The 27,295-nt window shown below is 42.1% G+C and overlaps 1 protein-coding gene across 1 annotated transcript in view; it reads left to right on the top strand.

Moving 5' to 3' along the window:
- CPED1 (cadherin like and PC-esterase domain containing 1) overlaps window positions 1-27,295 on the top strand; it is a 408,757-nt gene that overhangs the window by 233,647 nt on the left and 147,815 nt on the right. Inside the window, exon 15 of the mRNA XM_040343743.1 lies at window positions 7,056-7,224. Within this exon, the coding sequence (XP_040199677.1) occupies window positions 7,056-7,224 (169 nt within the window). The remainder of the gene's footprint in view (window positions 1-7,055; window positions 7,225-27,295) is intronic.

The raw sequence follows: 27,295 nt of genomic DNA, 5'->3' as shown, positions 1-27,295 counted from the left end.
CAAACTTTTTTAACAAATAAAAAACAGAAAAATTGGTCGTGCAAAATTATTCAGGCCCCTTAAGTTAATACTTTGTAGCGCCACCTTTTGCTGCGATTACAGCTGTAAGTCGCTTGGGGTACGTCTCTATCAGTTTTGCACATCGAGAGACTGAAATTTTTGCCCATTCCTCCTTGCAAAACAGCTCGAGCTCAGTGAGGTTGGATGGAGAGCGTTTGTGAACAGCAGTTTTCAGTTCTTTCCACAGCTTCTCGATTGGATTCAGGTCTGGGCTTTGACTTGGCCATTCTAACACCTGGATATGTTTATTTGGAACCATTCCATTGTAGATTTTGCTTTATGTTTTGGATCATTGTCTTGTTGGAAGACAAATCTCCGTCCCAGTCTCAGGTCTTTTGCAGACTCCATCAGGTTTTCTTCCAGAATGGTCTTGTATTTGGCTCCATCCAACTTCCCATCAATTTTAACCATCTTCCCTGTCCCTGCTGAAGAAAAGCAGACCCAAACCATGATGCTGCCACCACCATGTTTGACAGTGGGGATGTTGTGTTCAGGGTAATGAGCTGTGTTGCTTTTACGCCAAACATAATGTTTTGCATTGTTGCCAAAATGTTCAATTTTGGTTTCATCTGACCAGAGCACCTTCTTCCACATGTTTGGTGTGTCTCCCAGGTGGCTTGTGGCAAACTTTAAACGACACTTTTTATGGATATCTTTTAAGAAATGGCTTTCTTCTTGCCACTCTTCCATAAAGGCCAGATTTGTGCAGTATACGACTGATTGTTGTCCTATGGACAGAGTCTCCCACCTCAGCTGTAGATCTCTGCAGTTCATCCAGAGTGATCATGGGCCTCTTGGCTGCATCTCTGATCAGTCTTCTCCTTGTATGAGCTGAAAGTTTAGAGGGACGGCCAGGTCTTCGTAGATTTGCAGTGGTCTGATACTCCTTCCATTTCAATATTATCGCTTGCACAGTGCTCCTTGGGATGTTTAAAGCTTGGGAATTTTTTTTGTATCCAAATCCGGCTTTAACCACTTCCATACAGGGCATTTTCACCCCCTTCCTGCCCAGACCAATTTTTAGTTTTCAGCGCTGTCGCACTTTGAATGACAATTGCGCGGTCGTGCGTTGTGGCTCCCAAACAAAATTTACACTCTTTTTTCCCCACAAATAGAGCTTTCTTTTGTTGGTATTTGATCACCTTATTTTTTGCGCTATAAACAAAAGAAGAGCGACAATTTTGAAAAAAAAAACACAATGGCCCAGATTCAGGTACGACTTGCGCGGGAGCAAGTGTGATTTGCGCCGCGCAAGTACGGATTTGCGCCCAGGCAAATTTGCGGGTGACCCAGAAAGCAAGCTAAGCCTGAAATGTGGCATTTTTGCACGGAGGCAGTTTCTCTGCCCCGGCGCAATTAAGGGGCAATTTTGGTCAGGGAGCAACTAGCGCTCTCATGGTTATCCCTCAGCAAATATGCAAATGAGGAACTGCCACTGATTCATAAACTTGCACGTGTGAGGCGCATTTTGCGCCCAAAGCGCGCAAGCTGTTTGGCCGGGGCAAATTTGCACTTTATAAAAGCAGGGGCAAGTTAGCAACAGATGGCCACAGGTCAGCTGGAGAGCAACTACAGCAGCACCAAGAAGGACGAGCTGAACAAGCAGAGCACCCACACTTTCTGGATCTCACATCTGTGTGCCAACATGCCAGGGGCAGCTACAAAATAAAAAAAAGCTCATAATCTGAGCATCAATAAAAAAAAAAACTCTAAATCTGAGCATAACCAAAAAACAAGCTCATAATCTGAGCCACCAAAAAAAAAAAAATGGTCATAATTTTTTTTTTTCTTTTGGACATCCTTGGCCCAACGGTGCCCCGGCTCTGGCTCCTCAGACGCCGTGGTGGAGCATGGGGTGGGGATGGAGGGGGGGGGGGTAGCATCAACCCCTACTTCATCTCTCCTGGCAGGTGGTGCCTGCAAGCCCTTCATGGCGTTGGCCAGGCGGTTGAGGACGGTGTTGGTCTGTCCCAACATCCTCATCTGCCATGTGGTGGTGATCCTCAACTGCCGTTGGGTAAGTCTCCCCTCCTCCCGCACAGCAGCAGTGTTGGCCTCCACCGCACCTGCCAACCTGCTCACCTCCGAAGTTAATAATGCAGTGGCATCCTGCTGTTCAACCAGACAGGTCACAATGGCTGCGCAGTTGCCACTAACATCCTCCAGGGTCTCATTCTGTCGGTCCCCCCGGTCAGCATGGTGGGGGAGGGCCTGCTGGACAGAGGAGGAGGAGGATGCCAGGCTGTCCGCCACCCGCCTCAGGTCTCCCACCATCTCCCCTATATGGTGGGTCTGCCGGGCCTGCTCCTCCTGCAGACCCTCACGGAGGCTGGAGGGTACACCCCTAGTTTTAGAAAGAGCCTTCCTTGGAGGAGAGGCTGGGGCACGAACTGAGGGAGCAGAATGGGAGGGGGTCACACAGGAGGGAGTGACACTGGAGGGGGGACACTGGAGGGAGGGACACTGGAGGGAGGGACACTGGAGGGGCTTGCCCTGGAGGGGGATGATGTTATGGTCGGGGGGGGTGGTGGGTCGGTCAGGGATGGTGGGATCCTCCTGGAGGGACACTGCTTCCTCCAGATTGAGGATAACGCCTCCTCCACGACTTCCTCCTGCTGAGTGGAAAAAAGATCATTTGCATAGGGCACACCCACTTTCACTTGCGCTGCCTTACGCCCTGATTTTTGCCTTACAAAGGAGCAAATTAGCAGACAAAAGGAATCCTGAATCAGGTGGCAATCTTTCCAATTTGCCCCAGCGCAGAGCAAATCAGCTGCTCTTCACAGGTGTAACTAAAGGGCAAATCTACCTGAATCTGGGCCAATATCTTTTATTTTTTGATTTAATAAATATCATATATATTTTTTTTTTAACGTTTTTTTCCTCAGTTTAGACCGATCCGTATTCAACATATTTTTTTTTATAAAAAAAACGCAATAAGCGTATTTGATCGGTTTGCGCAAAAGTTATAGCGTCTACAAAATAGGAAATAGAATTATGGCATTTTTATTTTTATTTATTTTTTACTAGTAATGGCGGCGATCTGCGATTTTTTTTTTTTGTGATCGTGACATTGCGGCAGACATATCGTACGCTTTTGACACATTTTTGGGGCCATTCACATTTACACAGCGATTAGTGCTATAAAATGCACTGATTACTGTGTAAATGTGACTGGCAGAGAAGGGGTTAACACTAGAGGGTGCTGAAGGGGTTAAATATGTTCCCTAAAGTGTGTTCCAACTGTTAGGGGGAGGGGGACTCACAAGGGGAGGAGATCTATATGTGTTCCTCTGTACTGGGAACACACATCAGTCTCCTCACCACTGACAGGACATGGATCTGTGTGTTTACACACACAGATCCATGGTCCTGCCGTGATTGCAGGTAATCGCGGGTGTCCGGTGGACATTGCGGCCACCGGGCACGCGCACTGGGTCCTGAGGAATGTGGCGGGCGCGCGCGCCCCCTAGCGGCTGGTAAAGCCAGGACGTCATATGACGTCCAGTCTGAAGGACGAGAGGTCCCCACCGACGTCATTTTACTATGGCTCGGTGGGGAAGAGGTTAAACTTCTCCACAACAGTATCTCGGACCTGCCTGGTGTGTTCCTTGTTCTTCATGATGCTCTCTGCGCTTTAAACGAACCTCTGAGACTATTACAGTGCAGGTGCATTTATACGGAGACTTGATTACACACAGGTGGATTCTATTTATCATCATTAGTCATTTAGGTCAATGTTGGATCATTCAGAGATCCTCACTGAACTTCTGGAGAGAGTTTGCTGCACTGAAAGTAAAGGGGCTGAATAATTTTGCACGCCCAATTTTTCAGTTTTTTATTTGTTAAAAAAGTTTGAAATATCCAATAAATTTCATTCCACTTCATGATTGTGTCCCACTTGTTGTTGATTCTTCAAAAAAAATTACAGTTTTATATCTTTATGTTTAAAGCCTGAAATGTGGCAAAAGGTCGCAAAGTTCAAGGGGGCCCGAATACTTTCGCAAGGCACTGTACATGACCTAAAAAATGAGCAATGGAAAAGGAACAGATTCCATAGGGTTGAAAAGAATTTGCCATATACTAAAGAAAGGAGACAAAACAATATGTAGGAGTTATTGTGGTATACGTCACATATAAAGTAATGACGAGAATTTTAGCAATGCAATTAGAACCTTATGTTGAAGTGATACTGGAAGACTATCAATGTGGTTTTCAGAAAAATAGGTCAACCACAGATCCCGTTACTCATAGTGCTGGAAAATGTGGTTAATATAATATCAACCAACACCACCTGTCTATTAATTACAAGCAGGCATATGATAGTGTGAGAAGGGAAGCATTGTTTAAAGAATCACTGATTTTCTTTTTCCTTACTAAACTGAGAAGGAAAGTAAAGATGTCAGATATAAGATGTAAAGTAAAATGCAAGGACAAAAAGCAAGAGACATTATATACAGATATAGTGATCGCTGTGATTGTCATGCATGTTTCATTTAAAATGTATTGATATTTAAAACCTTATTTTGATTTTTGATAGAGTAAAGAAGGGTTAGAACCCCTGTTGTTGTTGTGCTTTTCTCTAACATCTAGAATAGTTGACCTCTTTTTTTAAGTCTAGTACACACCACAAAGCTCTGGTGCAATGTTAATACAGTGATCTTCCCTGCTGTGCTATTGTTGTCTGAACACTCTGGTCAACGCTCTCAGCCATTGGCTGAGAGTGCTGATTGGTAGTCAGTCGGCTGCAGGTTTTCGTACATGCTTGTCCGTTAGAAGCCGGACCAGGTGCCATACACACGGCCTGGATGTCGGACGGTTTTGATTGAACCGACATCTGACATTCAGCCCGTGTGAACTAGGCTTTAGTCCTGGTGAAATTTTTTGTGTTTGTCCATTCGGAAAATTCGCAAAAGCTGTGTACTAACAATGAGATTATCATACGATCACTTTGAAAGCACTAGCTTTTGTACGATATATGGTAAAACTCTATAATATTTGTCTAGAGCATGTCAGTAGAACACAAGGCTTCCGATAGAAAACTAATACTGAGAGAAATACAGAGCCTGCAAATGCTGAAACCCTTTTCCAAAAAGTTCTATTTTTTTTTAACCTCCTGAGCTGTGTTCCCGAGTCTGACTCGGGGTGAGATTTTTGGGCTAAAATCGGTAACCCCGAGTCAGACTCGGGCTTGCCTCGCTGGATGTACAGGCAGGGTTTACTTACCTTGTCCCTGGATCCAGCGATGCCACATCGCTGTGTGAGCGAGCGGGACCTCGCTCGATTCACACAGCGTCCTCCTGTGCCGCCCATCTCCGTTCCCTGCGTTACGACGCACGGGGACGGAGAACGGCGCCAAATTCAAAAATGTAAACAAACACATTACATACAGTATACTGTAATCTTATAGATTACAGTACTGTATGTAAAAAAAAACCAAACCCCCTTGTCCCTAGTGGTCTGCCCAGTGTCCTGCATGTCATTTTATATAATAAAAACCTTTTTTTCTCCCTGCAAACTGTAGATTGTCCATAGCAACCAAAAGTGTCCCTTTATGTCAAAAATAGTTTTAGATCAGCTAGAAAACAGCGATAATTGTGCAGAATTGTGCGATAGCGATTTGTGGGGAAATTCGTCATAAAAAAAAAATAATGACAACGACAATTCTGCAACTGAGCAAATTTCAGTGATTTTGATTTGATTACATTATTGAATAATTTTTATTATAATTATATTATTATTTGTTATAATTATTTATAGTTATTTATTATATTATAATTTATAATTTTGTTTTTAAAAAAATGTCATACCCGGGATGCCTATTAGAATCTTGTTTGGTCAGATTTAAGTGAGTTATTTCTAAAAATTACAGGCCTACAATATAAAACGCCAAATTTCCTTGCAAATAATGGTACCGCTTTCAGCATGTTTTTTCTGAAAGAATCATACCGCCAGGGAGGTTAAGAAGCATCAATACTTTTGTAATACAAAATTCTGACATCACATACAGGAAGTAAAAAAAGTATGGAAACGAAATACCGTCGGCCAACTAGAATTCCCAAAGAGTTTAACTATGCCAGCCTACTTATTTCCTAAAAGTGTACCTGTTATGAAAAAAGCCGATGTAACATTCTGGAATAGTAATCCTTCCTTGCCTGGGCTGGAGTAGCATCTTTTAGTTCCTTCTTGGAATAATTTGACATACAACTAACTGTACATTATTATTAATGGTATACAGGATTTATATAGTGCCAACAGTTTGCGCAGCTCTTAACAAAATGAAGGCAGACATTACAGTTACATCACAATTTGGTACAAGAGGAATCAGAGGGCCCTGCTCGCTAGAGCTTACAATCTAAAAAGGGAGGGTCAATTGATACAAAAAGTAATAGCTGTGGGAGATGAGCTAATGGAGGAAGTGAAACAGTGTATTAGTTAGAAGCATGATAGGCTTCTTTAAAGAGAAAAGTTTTCAGGGATCATCTAAAGATGAATAAATTAGGGGACCGCTGGTCAGATTGGGGTAGGGCGTTCCAAAGGATGGGAGAAGCTCTGGAGAAATCCTGGAGGTGAGCATGGGAGAAGGTGACAAGGGAGCTAGAGAGCAAGAGATCTTGGGAGGAACGAAGAGAACGGCTTGGTTGGTATTTTGGAACTAGGCTAGGGATGTAGCTGGGGGCAGAGTTATGGATGGCTTTGTAAATTATTGTTAGTACTTTGAGTTGTATTTGTTGGGTGAGTGGAAGCCAGTGCAGGGATTGGCAGAGAGGGGTGGAGGACACTGAACAGTTGGTAAAGTGGATGAGTCTTGCAGCAGCATTCATTATGGACTGAAGGGGGATAATCTATGTAAAGGTAATCCAATGAGGAGGGAGTTGCAGTAGGGAGGCGGGAGATAACCAGGGAGTGGTTGGTAGTGTCATTAGTTAAAAAGGGGCGTATATTTTACAAAGTAAAAGTGCATTTTATGTACTTGTATTATTTTTATTTTTCAGGGCTGCTAATTATCCTCTTGGCCTGGGTTTTAATCATATTACTTTACATATTACGGATGAATCCAAACCAGTACCAGTATTGTTGAGAAGCTACAGCATAACTGTGCATAGAGAAGATCGTCCAAGCATGCCTCTGTTTGACCATCACAGATTGTGTGGCTTTGTACAGGTACAGTACTAATGAAATGCTCATAATTCTGTATATAGTGTTACATTTTCAAGTGCTCACGCACTCATTTATGCACTGATCCACACTTGAACTTAAAGAGACCATAGGGGTTATATAGTGTTACATTTTCAAGTGCTCACACACTCATTTATGCACTGATCTACACTTGAACTTAAAGAGACCATAGGGGTTATATAGTGTTACATTTTCAAGTGCTCGTGCACTAATTTATGCACTGATCCACACTTGAACTTAAAGAAACTATAGGGGGTTTGTTTACGAAATGCAAATTGACTTTGCACTAGACATGTGCATTCGTTTTCGTTAGAATGCATTTTCGTCCGAAAATCTGTTTTTTTCGTTATCGATTTAACAAACGATAACGAAAGTGCAAGAAACGAAAACCGAAAGATCCGACATAAAAAATGCTTTATTTTCGTTTTCGTTGCGGTAAAAATTCGATATAGAGAGATTCGACATTATAGGGAAAAGATTCAACATCATAGAGAAAAGATCTGACATTATAGAGAAAAGATTCGACACTATAGAAATAATAGATTCGACATTACAGAGAATAGTTTTTGATTTATGAGAAAATAGATTCGACATTATAGAGAATAGATTCGTCATTATTACTAGTCATACAACATTAGAATTCTTGTAGGTGGAATATTCAAACGGAAATCTACGATTCGACGTAAAGATTCGACGTTCCGTCGAATAATCGTTTGACCAATCGACAGAAACCAAAAATATTCGACGTTCCGTCTAATATTCTTTTGACCATTCGACAGAAACCAAGTATTATTGGATTTTCGGACGAAAGCTACTCCCCAACGAAAAACGAAATAAATCAAAACGATTTTCGGGAGTAACTAAATAAATTTATTTTCCAAACGAAAACGAAAAAACGAAACAAAATATTCCAGTTTGCACATGTCTACTTTGCACTACAAGTGCAAACTACAAGTGCAAAGTGCATTTGAAAAAGCACTGAAAGTACACTTGGAAGTGCAGTCGCTGTAGATCTGAGGGGGACATGCAAGGGAAATGAGCTTCCCCTCATTTCAGATCTACCCCTCAGATTTACAGCGACTGCACTTGTAGTGCAAAGTGTATTTGCCTTTAGTAAATAACCCCCCCAATGTCAGTTCCCTAAACAAATCCACAGTGGCATAGGGGCTTGAGGAAGTAAACGTAGCTAACAGCGAGGGACATAGACATCCAACAATTCCAGAAGTGTCCAAGCCTAATAAAGGCTGCTGGAAAGTAGAGGGGACAGGTGAATATGATACATCATCTGTTGCAGGGACCCGCTGTTTGCATTTGTTTAGGGAAATTCATTTTTGCTCTGTTACAGTCTGATAAAAAATACAAATTGAGTTAGCAGTCATTGCAGACTGTGATGATACTACAGAAAGAATTGCCTTGGATTATAGAGTATAGATAAAGGAATAACCGCTACAAATCCTTTAGATCCAGATGTTGTTTGTTTTAGAGAAGAAAGGGCTTAACTTAAGAGCACTGCATTTTCTCTGAAAAGCGTATTACTCATCTGATGGTACACCCACTCAAACCATGGTCTGGGATACGCTATTCTGTTGACGAATTGTCACTTCTTCCCTGCTGGATTAATTTAGGTCTTTCTTAATGATATTATTGAAAAGAAGAAAGTTAAGTCAGAACAATTTGTTCATATATGCGTAGAATGAACCATGATGAGGGGTGTGAACATGTGTAATCAGTCATTAGCAAGCTTAAACCTCTCACACAGCAAGTTTAAAAAGAGACTAAATATCTTGAATTATAAATAAATATCCAGCTGAACTTATGACTGCCTTTTCTGATGCCAATCAGGAATCATCAGTTATGAATTTAATTTTAAAATTCAGCATATCTAAAAGTGTTTGTTAACCTAAAAAAAAAAAAAAAAAAAAACCTGTTTCCCTAAAGAATGTACAGTGCTTGTGCTGTGTTATTTGACCAACTGTATCACCTGAAAAACCTGGCTGATCCTGCCTGGTTCTACCCTCCCCCTGTAAACTGACCATGGCTATCATGGCTGCTGAGCCCTGACACTGTGGTCAGTTTACATGCCTCTGTCATCTACTCTCTCCTCTGTTTTCCTCTGTGCTCTCCTCTGTCTTCTCCCCCCTCCCCTCCCTGCCTGTCAGCTCTGTGTCCGTGCCCACCCCCTCCCATTCTGCTGCTGAAATTACTATTAAATTTTTACACCATCCTCTCTTTATTAATCGAATCTGCTCCTGTGTCTGTGCCTTATAAAAAAATGCAGCTATATACCATATATGTTTTCAGAGTGCCGATCGGCACTCACGTGACCGGCTGGTTCTCTCCTTCTCTCCTCCTCCCATCCTGACTGACATCAGTGGGAGATCCTTGGCCCCGCCTGCTGCAGCTGTCAGGCCTAGTGAGAAGAGAGCCATGGGTCACGTGCATGCCTGAGAAGCACCCTGAAAACAGGTATATAGCTGCATTTTTTATAAGGCACAGACACAGGAGCAGATTACATTCATAAACAGAGAGTATGGTGTAAAGTTTACTTAGTGGGTTAACAACCACCCCCTAAATGGGGAGGGGGGGGGCAATGTCTGTATGGAAAATGAAGTCCAAATTTCACCAATCTTTAAAATTGAAAAATTGACTGAATACATTTAGGTCTTGTTTGACATAAGTGATCCCTCCCCCTCATTTCACGTGGTGTGCCTATGGTTTTCTACTTTTAATGTATGTAGAAAGTCGATGTACAGTGATGAAAATAAGTATTTGAACACCCTGCTATTTTGCAAGTTCTCCCACTTGGAAATCATGGAGGGGTCTGAAATTGTTATCGTAGGTGCATGTCCACTGTGAGAGACATAATCAGAATTTTTTTTTCCAGAAATCACAATTTATGATTTTTTAACTATAGCTGCAAATAAGTATTTGAACACCTGTCTATCAGCTAGAATTCTGACCCTCAAAGACCTGTTAGTCTGCCTTTAAAATGTCCACCTCCACTCCATTTATTATCCTAAATTAGATGCACCTGTTTGAGGTCATTAGCTGCATAAAGACACCTGTCCACCCCATACAATCAGTAAGAATCCAACTACTAACATGGCCAAGACCAAAGAGCTGTCCAAAGACACTAGAGACAAAATTGTACACCTCCACAAGGCTGGAAAGGGCTACGGGGAAATTGCCAAGCAGCTTGGTGAAAAAAGGTCCACTGTTGGAGCAATCATTAGAAAATGGAAGAAGCTAAACATGACTGTCAATCTCCCTCGGACTGGGGCTCCATGCAAAATCTCACCTCGTGGGGTCTCAATGATCCTAAGAAAGGTGAGAAATCAGCCCAGGACTACACGGGAGGAGCTGGTGTAAGTCTTGGTCTTGGTGTAAGTCCATCATAATCATCATGTCATCCAGTCATGTAGATCCATGTCAATCACTAATTATGACGCCTTCCATAGAAAAAGAATATTCTGACTTTTGGAGACAATCCGCCCCATTCACACCTGATGCTATGCGTCATGTTTTTTTGTTGCCACGTGACAGAAAGTGAATGGGCTGCACTATGCACAACAAGTGAACTAAAGTAGCTATTGCACCTTTTTGTGGTAGTGAGCCTCATGCGTTCTTGTGATGCGCATTTTGACACGTTTAGGGTGCCATTAAGAAATAATGACCACTCAAAAGCGATGCATGTTTTAGATAGTTTTTTGCATCTTTCCTGAAAATGCGAGCAGAAACATGCTTTCCCAGAACACTAAGGTATAAATGCAGCCTAAGGAACTGGTAAAGATGAAGGAAATCTCTGTCTGCTTTGTTTACAAATAGAACAAATGGAAATGTTGTTTAGCGCTTGGAAATTTACATTTATTTTAAATGATTAAAGAATGTTATTTATAGGAATTTTACAAGTTTTATACTTTGCTTTAACCCTCATTAAAAGAGATCCTCCCAGCTGAACGGCATTTTCTTAAATTTTGTTCATTGGTCCATGCCCTTTGTTTGGCAGTCCCTTGCAAATTAGCCCTGAAAATGTAGAGAATCGATTTTCAAGATTCACCTCCTATTGACTCCAAGGGGTTTGCATTAAAGTCCAGCATTTGCAGAGTTTTGACATGTTCTTGAACCTGCCTTCAAATCAAACCCATGCAAATTGTCTTATCAATAGTTAAGACCTGTGTCAGTGTCTTTATTTCTGTCTGGGTCCCACCATGGATATTTCCATGTGAGGAGATGAGATATTCTGCTCCAAGTAAGGGGAAATTGCTTCTTTGGCAGTGGACACCAAAATGGCTGTCCCTATTGAAAAATGTATTTTTACATAGTTACATAGTTAGTCAGGTTGAAAAAAAACACAAGTCCATCCAGTTCAACCACAAAAAAATAAACAAACAAAATAAAAAACACAATACAATCCCATACACCCAACTCCATACCCACAGTTGATCCAGAGGAAGGCGAAAAATCCCAGCAGAGCATGATCCAATTTGCTACAGCAGGGGAAAAATTCCTTCCTGATCCCCCGAGAGGCAATCGGATTTACCCTGGATCAACTTTACCTGCAAATTTTAGTACTCAGTTATATTCTGTACATTTAGGAAAGAATACAGGTCTTTCTTAAAGCAATCTACTGAGCTGGAGGGAGTCTGTTCCACATTTTCACAGCTCTTACTGTGAAGAAACCTTTCCGTATTTGGAGATGAAATCTCTTTTCCTATAGACGTAAAGAGTGCCCCCTTGTCCTCAGTGTTGACCGTAAAGTGAATAACTCAACACCAAGTTCACTATATGGACCCCTTATATATTTGTACATGTTGATCATATCCCCCCTTAATCTCCTCTTCTCAAGAGTGAATAAATTTAGTTCTTCTAATCTTTCCTCATAGCTGAGCTCCTCCATGCCTCTTATCAGTTTGGTTGCCCTTCTCTGCACTTTCTCCAGTTCTCCGATATCCTTTTTGAGAACTGGTGCCCAAAACAGAACTGCATATTCCAGATGAGGTCTTACTAATGATTTGTACAGGGGCAAAATTATATCTCTCTCTCTGGAGTCCATACCTCTAATACAAGAAAGGACTTTGCTCGCTTTGGAAACCGCAGCTTGGCATTGCATGCCATTATTGAGCTTATGATCTACCAAAACCCCCAGATCCTTCTCCACTACGGATCCAACCAGTTGTACTCCCCCTAGTATGTATGATGCATGCATATTCTTAGCCCCCAAGTGCATAACTTTACATTTATCAACATTAAACCTCATCTGCCACTTAGTCGCCCAATTAGACAGAGCATTGAGGTCGGCTTGTAAATTGGAGACATCCTGCAAGGACGTTATTCCACTGCATAGCTTGGTGTCATCTGTAAAGACAGAAATGTTAGTTTTGATCCCAGACCCAATATCATTTATAAATATATTGAAAAGTAAGGGTCCCAGCACTGAACCTTGGGATACACCACTGATAACCTTGGACCATTCAGAGTAAGAATCATTAACCACGACTCTCTGAATTCTGTCTTTCAGCCAGTTTTCTATCCATTTACAAACTGATATATCCAATCCTGTAGACCTTACCTTACACATGAGCGGTGTGTGGGGAACTGTATCGAACGCTTTTTACCACTCGATCATTTGACAACTGTAAAATTACAGATACAAATACAGAGTGTGCATCTCTCCAACAGGGACACAGACAACAATAATAACCTTACAAGGGTTTTAACATGTAACTAAATGTTTTGGCTTTTCATACAGTAATTCTGGAAGACAACTACACACAAGAGCCAGCATCATTCCATTCCAGATATTTACAATAATTCTTGATGCTTTAAATTGGCTGATCACCATCCCAAAGACGGGATGTTAGTGTGGTGGTACTACATGCAGTAGTAAGTGGCAACTGTGTCCTATTACTGGTAGGTGGCACAACAGTGTTAGTGCATGCATGAAACAGCTCCACCACAGACTCACCACCACCAAAAAAAACGGAACAATTGTGTCTGCAGGTAAAGTGATGGCAAGTGTTTTCTGAGACAACCGTGGCATTAATCATGTGGATTTTCTACTCCGTGGTGCCACTATCAACAGTGAATGTTACTGTCTTGTTCTGAGTGATGTGCATACGCTTTTGCAGAAAAAGCAACCTGGTTTGATCTCTAAAGATGTCCTGTTTCTTCAGGACAACGTGCATGCTCATACTGTGCACATTACATCAACTCGGCTAGGAGACACATCCCCCTTACAGCCTGGAGGTCATCATTTTAGCACTGATAACAAAGTGAAGCAGGATGTCCTAGGATAGTTCAGGCGTACTGACAAATATTTCTATGCCGAAGCTTTCCAGGTATTAGTTAAACACTGTGATAAGTGTTTAAATGTAGAAGGGCAGTATTTTAAAAATGAAATGCAGTTTCCATTCCTTGAAATCTATTTTTTATTATATAAACTCAAAAGTCCCAGTTTGACTTGAACGCCCCTTGTATAAAGCAGTGAATCTAACATTGATCTGACACTGCAGGTGAATCTTCCTGGTGCATGTGATCTAAATGACAGTGATTAATCAATCACCATCAATAAGGCCCCTTTCACACGTGCTGACCGTATGTCCGCTTTTTCATCCATCCGTTTGCGGATGAAAAAGGGAAATACATTGATCCCTATGAGACCGCGGATGTCAGCGGATGACCATTCGCTGACACCCGATCTCGCCCGCCTCCGCAAAGATCTGATTTTGCAGACGGAAGAAAACCCTATTTTTCCTTCCGTCTTCGGATCGGATGAACACGGACATACGGTCCGTGTTCATCCGATCCCCCCATAGGGGAGAGCGGAGAAAAGACAGGGCGGTCCCTGCACAGTGTGCGGGGACCGCCCTGTCATTCGCCAGCTCAGCAGGGATCAACGGAGCGATTCCCGCTGAGCATACGGAGGCGGATCATTACTGATCCGCCCAGTGTGAAAGGGGCCTTAGGGTTTATTCACACTTGTGTTGAGACTTGCAGTTTCCAGGACAAGAAAACTGCAGGTCTCTGCAAGGGCACACAGAAACCAATTGTTTCTATGTACCTTGTTTGCACCCGAATACAGCCTTCAGGTGAGCTGCAGTCCGGCAGTGGCAGCTGGTGCTGGGGGGAGGGAAAATGACCCCCCCAGCAGGAGACAGATGACACCGACCAGTGTCCCCCCTCCCCACGGGAGATGGAAATCAATGATCAGTGCCCCCCCACAGGAGACAGACTGCGGCGATCAGTACACTCCCCGCGGGAGACGCTCAACAGCGATCAGTGGCCCTACCTTAGGAGGTCAATGCTGCTCCTCCCTCCAAGAAAGAGCTGGGGCCATTGCTCCCTGGCCAATTGGGTCTCAGAATCTGCTTTCTGATTGGCCATGAGGAGAATCAGGAAAACTTGTGGGCTCAGGGCACAGTGCTCTGTGGCCCAAGCCCACCCTTTTTTAAAAAACAGTTAGAGCCTCAGGCTCTAATCATGTGCTTCAAAAAAGAAGAAACCCAATAGTCCAGCACCCTGCATGTAGATTAGGGGCAGGGCGCATGGGTTAGGGGGCGGCACCCCTGTGCCCCTAATGGACAGGCTGCCACTGCAGTCTGGTATAGAAATCTGCAACATATCTGCATTTTTTATTCTGCACTGCAGCTTACCCAATGCTCTGTTCCTCCCTGCCTTTCTTTGCACTACAGTTGAGCTACGGTGCGTAGAAATTAATGAAATGTAACATTTTAACAATAACGTTAAAAAAAAAGTGAACCGTGTTCTGCGCTTTTTAAAGTGAAAGGCACCGTTGGCCAGAGCTGCCACTTCCTGCATTGTAAAATGTGGCATTTTACCATGCAAGAAGAGTAGACCATTTCTAAACGTTCTGTAATGCCCTGTACACACGATCGGTTCATCTGATGAAAACGGACCGATGGATTTTTTCATCAGATATCCGATGAAGCTGACTTTCATCAGTCTTGTCTACACACCATCGGTTAAAAATCCGTTTGTGTCAGAACGCGGTGACGTAAAACACAACGACGTGCTGAGAAAAATGAAGTTCAATGCTTCCGAGCATGCGTCGACTTGATTCTGAGGATGCGTGGATTTTTAACGGATGGACGTGCCCACAGACGATCGTTTTTTTCTAGCGGTTTTTTAACCATCAGATAATTTTAAAACAGGTTCTAAGGGCCAGATCCACAAATATCGGGCGTAACTTAACTTTTCCCATTTAAGTTACACTGCCGCAAATTGTCCAAGTTAGTGCCCGATCCACAAAGCACTTACCTGGAAATTTGCAGCGGTGTAACTTAAATCTGTCCGGCGCAAGGCGGGCCAAATAGAATGGGGCGAGTGCCATTTAAATTAGGCGCGCTCCCGTGCCGGACGTACTGCGCATGCTCCGTCGGGTAAATTTCCCGACGGGCATTGCGCTAACTGACGTCGCACCGACGTCATTTGCTTAGACGGTAACGTAAATGGCGTCCAGCGCCATTCACGGACGTCTTACGCAAATGACGTTGATGTTTAAATTTTGACGCGGGAACGACGGCCATACTTAACATGGCTTAGGAGAACTAGGGCTCAGCCCTAGTTTTACGCGGCGTAACCCGACGGAAACTATGTAGATTTAGATCGACGGGCCATTCGGGACGTTCGGGGATCGCCGTAAATCTTCATTTGCATATTCTACGCCGGCCGCAATGGCCTTGCCACCTAGCGGCCGGCCTAGAATTGCATCCTTAAGATCCGACAGTGTAATTCAATTACACCTGTCGGATCTTAGGGCTAGCTATGCGTAACTGATTCTATGAATCAGTCGCATAGTTAGGAACAGAGATACGACGGTGTATCAGTAGATACGCCGTCGTATCTCGTTTGTGGATCTGGCCCTAAGTTTTTTCACCGATGGGAAAAAAAGCGATGGGGCCCACACAAGATCGGTTCGTCTGATGAAAACGGTCCATCGGATTGTTTTTATCAGATGAACTGATCGTGTGTACGTGGCATAAAAGTCTCATTTTTTGCTTTATAAATATGCCCCTAAGGTTGACTGACTAGGTAATCTGGCAGAAAACAGCAAGTGAAATAGTAAAAAATCTCCTGTCTGTCTATGAATATCTACCACAAAACAGCAGGGGAAAATATGGCCCAGCACACATAATGAATAAATTAAAATCAGAATACAGTACTGTGTGCCAAATCCACGATTTCCTAATATACATTGTCTGAGACAGAAGCAAAGTGCATGACTAAAATTATCTGGTTTTACAAAGCTACTGAATTTCTTGTGCTGTATAAAAGATTGGAATGCAATATTAAATCCAGAGAGTAACTATAGCAGCAAACAAGTGACCACAAAAGAGGTGCATTTGGTGTACATGCTAATCTTCTAATAGCCTACACAAAGGAATGTATTTTACGTGCCACCAATGAACGCTAGAATTAGAGCTCAGAAATATTTTTAATTTTGTAGTTTTTCCATGTACATAAAAGCGAAATTAAGGAAACTGGAATAGATGAAGCTATGGGAACAAATATTCCTGTAAATTTACAAAATCATAAAAACCTCATGTTTGGATCATCTGACATCTTAAATGATGATTAATGTTTGGTAATTCCATTGTTATGAGCTTCGTTTGTAATTGTTTCCAAACCGTGGTCCATTCTATCTTGCCAGAAGACTTGTAGGTTTTAGGAGATTTGTTAAGTGTTTACTTTGAATTATTTGTGCTCATTAATCAAAGACTGGCACATTAGAGACTGACTGTGTTGTTGTTTATACACGTCATTACAAAAATTACAGATGTATAGACACGGGTGTTTTTGTTTTACATTGTTAACCAATAGACATGGCTGCTGAGAAGTAGGGCACATACTTGATGCCACATTTTATACATGATCTGATTAAACTTATGTAAGAGAACAATGCAGCCTACATTTTTGGGATAATGTGATAAGTTCACATGTTTATCACAAAGAGACCCTTTGGATCGAGTGAAATATTCTAAGATCCCAGATGTTTTCAGAAATATAGTAAGCAATCTGCATCAGAACTTGTGGACGTGTCCTTACTGCATGTCATTTTCTATTCCAAATGGGACACCAAAGAGAAAAATTAGTACATCAACACTATGGGGGTTATTTACAAAAGGCAAATCCCCTTCGCACTACAAGTGCAAACTGCAAGTGCAAAGTGCACTTGAAATTGCACTGAAAATACACTTGGAGGTGCAGTCGCTGTACATCCGAGGGGTAGATCTGAAATGAGGGGAAGCTCTGCTGATTTTATCATCCAACCATGCGCAAGCTAAAATCCTGTTTTTTTATTTTCCTTGCATGTCCCCCTCGGATCTAAAGCAACTGCACTTCCAAGTGCACTTTCAGTTCAATTTCAAGTGCACTTTGCACTTATAGGCCCAGATTCACAGAAAGCAAGGCGCACATTACGCCGCCGTAGAGTAACCAATGTACACTACGCCAACGCAGCGCAGAGAGGCAAGCAATGCATTCAGCAAGCCAGTGCTCCAGCGTGGCGTGGGATTCGAAGGCGTACACCGGCGTAGGTGGAAGTGGGCGTGACCCATGCAAATGAGGCGTGACCCCATGCAAATGATGGGCCGAGCGCCAGACAAATACGTATCACGAACTGCGCATGCGCCGTGACGTGGACGTATCCCCCTGAGCCTGCTCACAACCACGTCGGAACAACTCCCTAAATTACGCCGGATCACTGCGTACGACGTGAATGTAACCTACGCCCAGCCAGACACACGTCCAACGTAAAATACCGGCTTGTGTTCCCTGGTGCAGACCTTTGCATGTCTGCTGCTGGGTTGCACCTCCTTTATGGGGAATAACTTTACGCCGGACGTAAAGTGCAGAGGCACATTGCCGGCGGTATTAACCCTTTTTCGGCCGTTAGCGGGGGTTAATATTGCACCACTAGCGGCCGAATACTGCCGCAATACCGCGGCAATTCCGACGGTATAGCGGCGCTATACCGCCACCGCACATCAAGCCCCAGTGTGAAAGGGGCCTAAAACTGGCGAGTGCAAAATATGGTACAGCTGTGCATGGTAGATTGTAACTTCAGCTTGTTCAATTAAGCTTTTACCAAAAAAACAAAAAACAAGAGACTCATTAGTTTTTATGCAGAGCTGCTTTTGATTATGCACAATTCATATGGGGATTCATTTTTGTTTGTGCCTGGATATTATGCGCTATTTGAATTTATTAAAATATTTAGGAAAGTAATATAACAAAACAAGCTAGTTGTATGTAGATAAGTGCTTAGCGTGGCACATTGGTCCATTTTACATTGCATTGTTTCAGTCTGACACCTGTTGCTCTAAGTAAATAAGTGGGAGGAGACCCTTTTGACACTTAGATGGGCTCAACTGGTATCATACTTATAGAGGAAAAGGTCAGTGACAGCAGTGTGGCCTTTCTCACAGTAGGCTTTAGTTAGATTTCTAATCCAAATACTTTTTCTAACTTTCTTTTATGTTTAATCCCATTAGGATCTTCAAGTTTCAGTGCAAGTTGATACTGTGTTGAAGGTTACAATACAAAGGCAGATCTAGGGATGTTGACTTCAGCCTCCTAACAATTCTCATGCATTTCAATAATCCTGGATTAAGTTCAAGGCTATTCATACAAGAAGTGTGTGGCTCCTAATAATGTCAGCATAAAGGGTACCGAAAACTGCGCTTACTTCACACATCCCATTGGATGCATGTACTGATGAACGCACTGCAGATTTCATTGCAGCACCTACAACATATACTAATTCCAAAGGAAAGAAACATTCTAAAATGACATGCCCCACAATACATTTTATTAAGAGCACATTTTTTTGTTTTATCATTCAATTATATACAGTATATATATATATATATATATATATATATATATATATATATATATATATATATCAGTAATATTCAAGGCCCCTCATCTTTTTTAGTGAAGGGCAGTTGAAACATTACAATGAGTAGTTTATGTAATAAAGTTTTCTTAACCACTTCACCCCCGGAGGATTTGGCTGCCCAATGACCGGGCCATTTTTTGTGATTCGACACTGCGTCACTTTAACTGAGAATTGCGCGGTCGTGCGACGTGGCTCCAAAACAAAAATTACATCTTTTTTTCCCCACAAATAGAGCTTTCTTTTGGTGGTATTTGATCACCTCTGTGGTTTTTATTTTTTGCTCTATAAACAAAATTAGAGCGACAATTTTGAAAAAAAAGCTATATTTTTTACTTTTTGCTATAATAAATATCCCCCAAAATATATATATATATATATATATATATATATATATATATATATATATATATATATAAAAAATATATATATTTCTCAGTTTAGGGTGATATGTATTGTTCTACATATTTTTGGTAAAAAAAAAAAATGCAATAAGCGTATATTGATTGGTTTGCTCAAAAGTTATATAGGTAGATACGCCGTCGTAAGTCCGAATCCGCGCCCTCGTATCTTTAAGTTTATGCTCAAATTGAGATACGCTTCTCTGTTGCTAAGATACGACCGGCGTAAGTCTCCTACGCCGTCGTATCTTAGCTGCATATTTACACTGGCCGCTAGGGGCATGTACGGCGATTTACGCCGAGAATATGCAAATGAGCAAGATACGCTTATTCACGAAGTACGCACACCCGTCGCAGTAAGATACGCCGTTTACGTAAGGCGTTTTCAGGCGTAAAGATAAGAATCTGGCCCTAAGAACTTTCAGTACAGATGATGTCATGATTACTAATGCAAAAATAAAGTAATTCTCATTCTAAACAGTTCCTGTTTTTTGACTGGAGGATGTGAATCATTTGTTGAATATATGAGGGTCATAGAACATTTTTACAAATCGCACTTCTTCTGAATCACTTTGAGACCAGAACTGTGCTCTTAGGGCCAGATTCACAAAGGGGATACTACGGCGTATCTCCTGATACGCCGTCGTATCTCTGTTTCTATCTATGCGACTGATTCATAGAATCAGTTACGCATAGATATCCCTAAGATCCGACAGGTGTAATTGTTTTACACTGTCGGATCTTAGGATGCAGTACCGCGGCCGCCGCTGGGGGGAGTTTGCTTCGTAAACCAGCGTCGGGTATGCAAATTAGGAGTTACGGCGTATCCCAGACGGATTTTCGCGTTCGCTACGTCGCTGCTAGTCTAGTTTCCCGTCGTAAAGTTAGTCGTCGTTTTAGGTGCCCTAACTTTAGTCAGCAAACGTATTGCTGTCTAAAGTATGGCCGTCGTTCCCGCATCGAAATTTAAAAATGAACGTCCGGGAATACGGAAGTACGCTACGTGCGTCGCCGTTCGAAAAAATGACGTCATGGTGCGCAAAGCACAACGGGATTTGCGAAACGGAGCATGCGCAGTAGGTCCGGCGCGGGAGCGCGCCTAATTTAAATAGCACACGCCCATTTGAATTGGCCCGCCTTGCGCCGGAGGCCGCGGGCGTAGTTTTCATCGCAAGTGCTTTGTGAATCAGGCACTTGCGATGAAAACTTGCGGCGGTGTAACATATCTACGATACGTTACGCCGCCGCGATTCTACGTGAATCTGGCCCTTAGTACCTACTATTTGCTACATGCTCTCGACTTTCAAAAAAGTGGCATATGCAGTGTCAGACAATTTCTTTTTTTTTTACCATCGTTGCCAGTTGGTTGTTACATAAAGCAGCAGGCTAAATTAGAAAAATAACTGGGTACAATTGGGCAATCTACTTCAATATGTTTGAATTCCTTATATGATTTTACAGGATGTATAGTAAAAAAAAAGTCCAGTGATATTGTTACATATTCATTGCTCGATACCTTGTTTTTCTTTTGTCTCTTTTCTTCTATAACGTGTAACCATACCAAATATTGTAGGTTGCCCTGCCAGTCTTATACTCACCTGTACATGATCCAGTGATCACATAGGAGGCTGCACAGCCAATTGTCAAAATCTTCTGAGCTGAGCATTGCACATACTGCATTGTATGATGTGCACTTTCTAGTCCTATAAAGAGTTTGTACAAACCGTCCCTAGGAGTAAATGAAGCAAGATCTATCCTGGCTTAGGAGATTTTAACAAGCACAATTGGGGACAGGTGAGTGTGTGTATATACAGTATATATATATATATATATATACATACACGCAGGGCTGCTGATAGAAATCACGGGGGCCCCGTACAGCCTACCTGACGTGGCCCCCTTTAGCCCCACCCTCAACCCCACCCCTGGCCCTGCCCCAGACCGGGCGCCGGGCGCAGAATAGACATGCGCCTGCAATTAAAAGAAAATTCCCTTGACTGCTCCTCCTCCACCATCAGTGGGTGGACAAATCATATTAACAAAACTTTCCTATGCTAGTAGCAGCGGCTTAGTGGGTGTGTAAATTCGAACACACACATTTCCTACACTGAACAGTCTGTGAAGATGCCCGGGCCCCCCTGCTGGCCGTGCCCGGTACAACAGGGCCAGTTGTACTGGCTTATCAACGGCCCTGTATATACACACCAAAAGTATTGGGTAGCCTGCCTTTACATGCACATGAACTTTAATGACATCCCATTTCAGGGTTCAATATTGGGTTGGCCCACCCTTTGCAGGTATAATAGCTTCAACTTTTCTGGGAAGGATGTCCACAATGTTTAGGAGTATGTCTATGGGAATGTTTGACCATTCTTACATTTTGGGGTGGAGGAACTTGACTGGCCTGCACAGGCCTGACCTCAACCCAACAGAACACCTTTGGGATAAATTAGAGCAGAGACTTGACCATTCTTCTGGAAGAATGGTCAAACATACACCTAGACACACTCCTAAACCTTGTGAACAACCTTCACAGAAGAAGCTAATACAATTGTTGAGTTTTTTGTTCAGTAAACCAGAAGTTACAAGGATATGGAATTTCCATCAATAGAAAATATTTTTCTCTGCTTGCAAAAAAATATATTTACGTAGCACAAAAAGTGAAACCACATTTGAAGACTGGTATGCTGCAATGCATTACTTTTTTTGTTCTTGTGTTGGATATACTTCTAACCGTTTAGGGAAGATTTATGCAACATAGGGAGAACATTGTTTTAACATGGTTCTCCTATATGCCAAATATGCTGTCTATTACATATTATTTGCTGTTGTTTGTTAATATAATGTATTTAAACTAGATGTGCTCTAACACAATCCCGATAATCAATGATAAAATTCAACTATTCACAATTTCATATAATAAAAGATTCCATATAATAAAGTCCACATGTAGAAATTAATTGATAATTGGCTGAATATCAATGACATCCACCACCATAACTGGAGGAAATCCTCCTGTGATATCACCACCACCAAGTGCCAAAATGCTTGCTTAACAGCTGTTGTTGACCCCGTGTTATAGGAGGTCAAACACGCTTTGGCTTATTACCCAGCCTGGGCATTTACACGCCTATGAGTCCTCTTGGGTGCCTACATCGATCCTCACAAAGAGATGTTAATAAGCATCCAAAAATAAAAAAGCTCCACATAGCGTAAAACCATAATAATGTACTTTATTACAAGATACTATAGATTACACTTACATCAAGTAAAATCAAAAATGCCTTTAATAGGCACCCAAGAGGACTCATAGGCATGTAAAGTCCCAGGCTGGGTATTAAGCCAAAGTGTGTTTGACCTCCTATAACACGGGGGTCAACGGCTGGTAAGTCAGCATTTTGGCACTTGGTGGTGGTGATATCACAGGAGGATTCCCTCTAGTTATGGTAGTGGATGTCATTGATATTCAACCAATTATCAAATAATTTCTACATATAATCTTTTTTATTATATGGAATTTTTTATTAGATAACATTTTTAATATATGAATTTTATCATCGATTATCAGGATTGTGTTAGCGCAAGTCTAGTTTAAATATATTTGTTACTGTGCATACCTTGCAGAAGAGTTGTGTCTTGAATGTATTATCATTTTTGATATTTATTCACACAGCTTTTTTCCTCTTTTTAGTTGTAAATATAATGGCCATTTATGGCTCAAAATGAGCTTCATAGAGAAATATTTGAAGTTTCTGGACCTGAAACAGATTTTTCTTTCTTTGATTTAATGATTTCCAATTTCATGACCTGTGAGATAATCCCTCTATCACTCTTATTAGTGGATTTAAGCAAGCAGACATCCAGACATCAAACACACTGCAATAGGTCACAAGGTTTATTGAGAATATAGATAATCATCTGAATTACATTTCTGGGTGTGATGGTCAGACAGCTTCAGTAACAAACACTCTCCAGGCTTTCACCATGAATTAGTAACGGTTAAGCAACTCCTGAGTTTTACCTCTTCAAAATACAGTTGTATGAAATTTAAGGAGCACCAGAAGTGAAAACATGAATAACAATAGCACTTGGCCTGTCTGCACATACACCATGCAACTCTCAATACATATTTTCTTATGGTCAGATGTGCTCATTGAAATATTACAGCTTGAATGCATTTTGTATTTTGCAACCTGTACAGCTTTTTGCAAAGCTGTACAAAGAACCGTATCTCAACATGTTCCTAAAATTCTCCTACGAATTTCCCTTACCTCCAAAGGTTTGAGATATTGTTTTAATTTTATCTTTAGCTTATAAATTATACCCTCCTTTTCTCAGATTTGTAAGCCCACAGCTGTAAGCTGCACGTATGATGTTATGGGATCGTTTAGAACAGTGCTTCTTGAGGTTGTTGTCTTGTTGTCTAGTTAGGATCAGGATTGATCAATTTTCAAATATATGTATACTATAGTTTAGTAATGCTTTAACTTTCAAACAAACCAATTAATTTTTTTTTTTTACCACTGACATGTAACAGTATACATTTTGGCTTAAATTTAAAAGTACAGGCATACCCCGCTTTACCGACACTCAAATTACGTACACTCGTGAGTACGGACATACCCACAAGGGTACGTGAAGTGCCTCACAAGTACAAACATTCCCACACCGTGCTGCCGCAGTAGAAGGAACTGAAGCTCTGAGCACATAGCTTGCCCCTTTCCAGTGTGCTCTTCCTGTGTGTATCCTGGCCGCCTCCCCACCTCCAGTGACATCACATCCGCACGGTGGTTAAAAACCTAGTGCTGATCAAATATCACCAAAAAAAGCTCTATTTGTGTTAAAAAATCATAGAAATTTTATTTTTACTTACAGCGTTGCACGACTGCGCAATTGCCAGTTAAAGTAGCACAGTGTTCAATAGCACAAAATGGCCTGGAGGTGAAGGGGGTAAAACTTTCCGGAGGTCAAGTGGTTAAAACAACTTTTTACCTGTCAACTTAAGACACTCCTTGATTAAAACAAAGGCATGTAAAAAATAATGAAAATAGTTTGAAGTTAGATCCTTTCAAAATTATCATACTATTAAAGCTTTAGGAGCTGCTCACCTACAGATGTTCTGCAGGAAAGTTTTGAATATATGCACAACTCTGTGGTTAGCAAGGAGTGCTATATCGCCTAAAATTACAGAACATTGGGCCAGATCCACAAAAGGGATACGCAGGCATATCTACTGATACGCCGTCGTATCCCTGTTTCTATCTACGCATAGATATTCCTAAGATCCGGCAGGTGTAATAGTTTTACACTGTCGGATCTTAGGATGCAGTACCGCGGCCGCCGCTGGGGGCATTTCTCGTCGAAATTCCGCATCGGGTATGCAAATTAGCACTTACGGAGATCCACAAAGCTTTTTCCCTTCGTTTTTTTTTTCGTAAGTGTTAGTTTGCCGTCGCAAAATTAGGGCTGCTTTTACAAAGTGTAAACTTAGTACACCATGTAAAAGTAGACCCTTCTTTCCCGCGTCGCTGTCAAATGTTTTTAAAAAAAAAATTTTCCCGCCGCAACTCTTTTTTTTTCTTTTACACCCGTCGCGATTCTCAAAACTCGGCGCAACGTAAATCTGCGCAAAGCACGTCGGAAAAATAGCGTCGGGAGCATGCGCAGTACGTCCGGCGCGGGAGCGCGCCTAATTTAAATGGGACTCGCCCCATTAGATTGGGCACGCTTTGCGCCGGACGGATTTAAGTTACACAACTGCAAATTTCTAGGTAAGTGCTTTGTGGATCGGGCACTTAGGTAGAAATTTTGCGGCAGTGTAACTTAAATAGGAACATTTAAGTTAAGCCCGCTGGCTGTGGATCTGGCCCATTGTTCTTGAAAGACCCTGAAAGATGATTTATAGTAGGTTAGAGGAGGACAAGCTCAACACTTCAAATTTAAGTAGGTATACTACCCCTAAACACCTGAGCCCAATCTCGATCCAGCGATGTTTATGAGCTGTGGCTCTTTCTGCTCTTTCACTCCTCATTGGCTCAGATAAAGCAGCAGGAGCCATTGGCCACACAGGACTCTGGAGCAAGTACGCATGAGTGCCACCATAGCAATTTGCACAGAGCAGGTAAGTATGACATGTTTGTTATTTATTTTTTAAACTTACAATCAATTTAAGTGAAACATTTTACACATTAACCAGCTTCTGTTCTTAAATACACCTAAGGAGGTGAAGAATTCAGAGTACACATACTGCAGATTGACTCGTACAGGAAGGAAACACCTGTGCCCTTCTCTCTTTTTAGAATTTACCTGTTCAATCTGTTATATACAGGAGTCTTCCAGGTAAGCAGTCAGTGTTGGGCTTTCTGATTTGTAGTTATGGCATGCTTTGCAAACCAACATCCTCTATGAAATGTTTGTAAATGAAAATGCTAACAAAAGTAATTACATCATACATCAGTTTAAAACATTTTAAACTTAAAATATTGGATATCATTGACCAAAAACTTAACTGCTGAGCCTTGAAGTGGAGTTTCCCCCAAAAATAGAACTTCCGCTCATCTGATTCCTCCCCCCCTCCGGTGCCACATTGGCACCTTTCAGGGGGGGCATACCTGTCTTTCACAGGTATCCTGTCCCCACTTCCGGGTGACTGCGCCGCGGCCCCTGGCATCACCGCTTGGCTACCTCCTCCTTTCTCCGCCGCCGGGCCAATAACAGAGAGAAATGGAGACCGTAAGGCTACACTGCCGGGTTCCCTTACCCGCAGTGGCGGCAGCAGAACCCGAAAGCTGACGGAAACGTCAGCTGCGGGTGCCAAAATCGCTGGACTCCAGGACAGGTAAGTGTCCTATTATTAAAAGTCAGCAGCTAAAGTATTTGTAGCTGCTGGCTTTTAATATTTGAAGCAGTGGGCAGACCTCTGCTTTAACTCTCTAAGGCACCAGTGTCAAACACAAGGCCCGCGGGTCGAATACGGCCCTCCAGGCCATTTCATGTGGCCCTCGCACCTCTCCTGCAGCTGCAGGAGAGCTCCAGCCCTCCTCTGGTCCTCCTCCAGACCCTTACTTTCTGCTTTCAAGCAATGCATCCAGCTTTTTCCCAGCAGCAGCATAAGGAAATAGGGGGTGCACTGTGATGTAAGGGAGAGTGGGGGACTCAACTTCTGATGGTGGGGTGGCTCTTGACATCTAATGTAAAGGGAAGGGGATGTGCTGGACATCTAATCTTACAGATACAACCGGCCCTTTTGAGGGCAATCATACTATTGATGCGGCCCACGATAAAATTGAGTTTGACACCCCTGCTCTAAGGAGTTGACTTCCTAAAACTGGAGAGTGCAAAATCTGGTCCAGCTGTGCATGGTAGACAATCAGCTTCTAACTTCAGCTTGTTCAATTAGGCATTGACTAAAAAAAAAACTGTAAGTTGATTGGCTACCAGAGCTGCATCAGATTTTGCACTCTCCAGTTTTAGTAAATCAACCCCAGTGTGTCATGGTTGGCCACATGAAAGAGCAACATCCCTTATAAAAAGTCCCTAGATAGATTTTAGCCAAAACCAATTCTCCATTTAACCAAACTCTATTGAATACGGTAAATGCCGAAACGTGCCAGGTTTTGCTTTTTAATGCTCCCATGTAGTCAATACATTTTTTGCATCAAGGACATTGTAGTTGCTGTCTCTTCTCTCTTCTCTCTTGTATATTTTTTTAAATAAGTGTTTTTTTTTCAATAAA

The sequence above is a fragment of the Rana temporaria genome, chromosome 3, assembly GCF_905171775.1.
Source record: "Rana temporaria chromosome 3, aRanTem1.1, whole genome shotgun sequence".
Lineage (NCBI taxonomy): Eukaryota > Metazoa > Chordata > Amphibia > Anura > Ranidae > Rana > Rana temporaria.
This window is presented reverse-complemented; position numbering and strand designations above follow the sequence as displayed.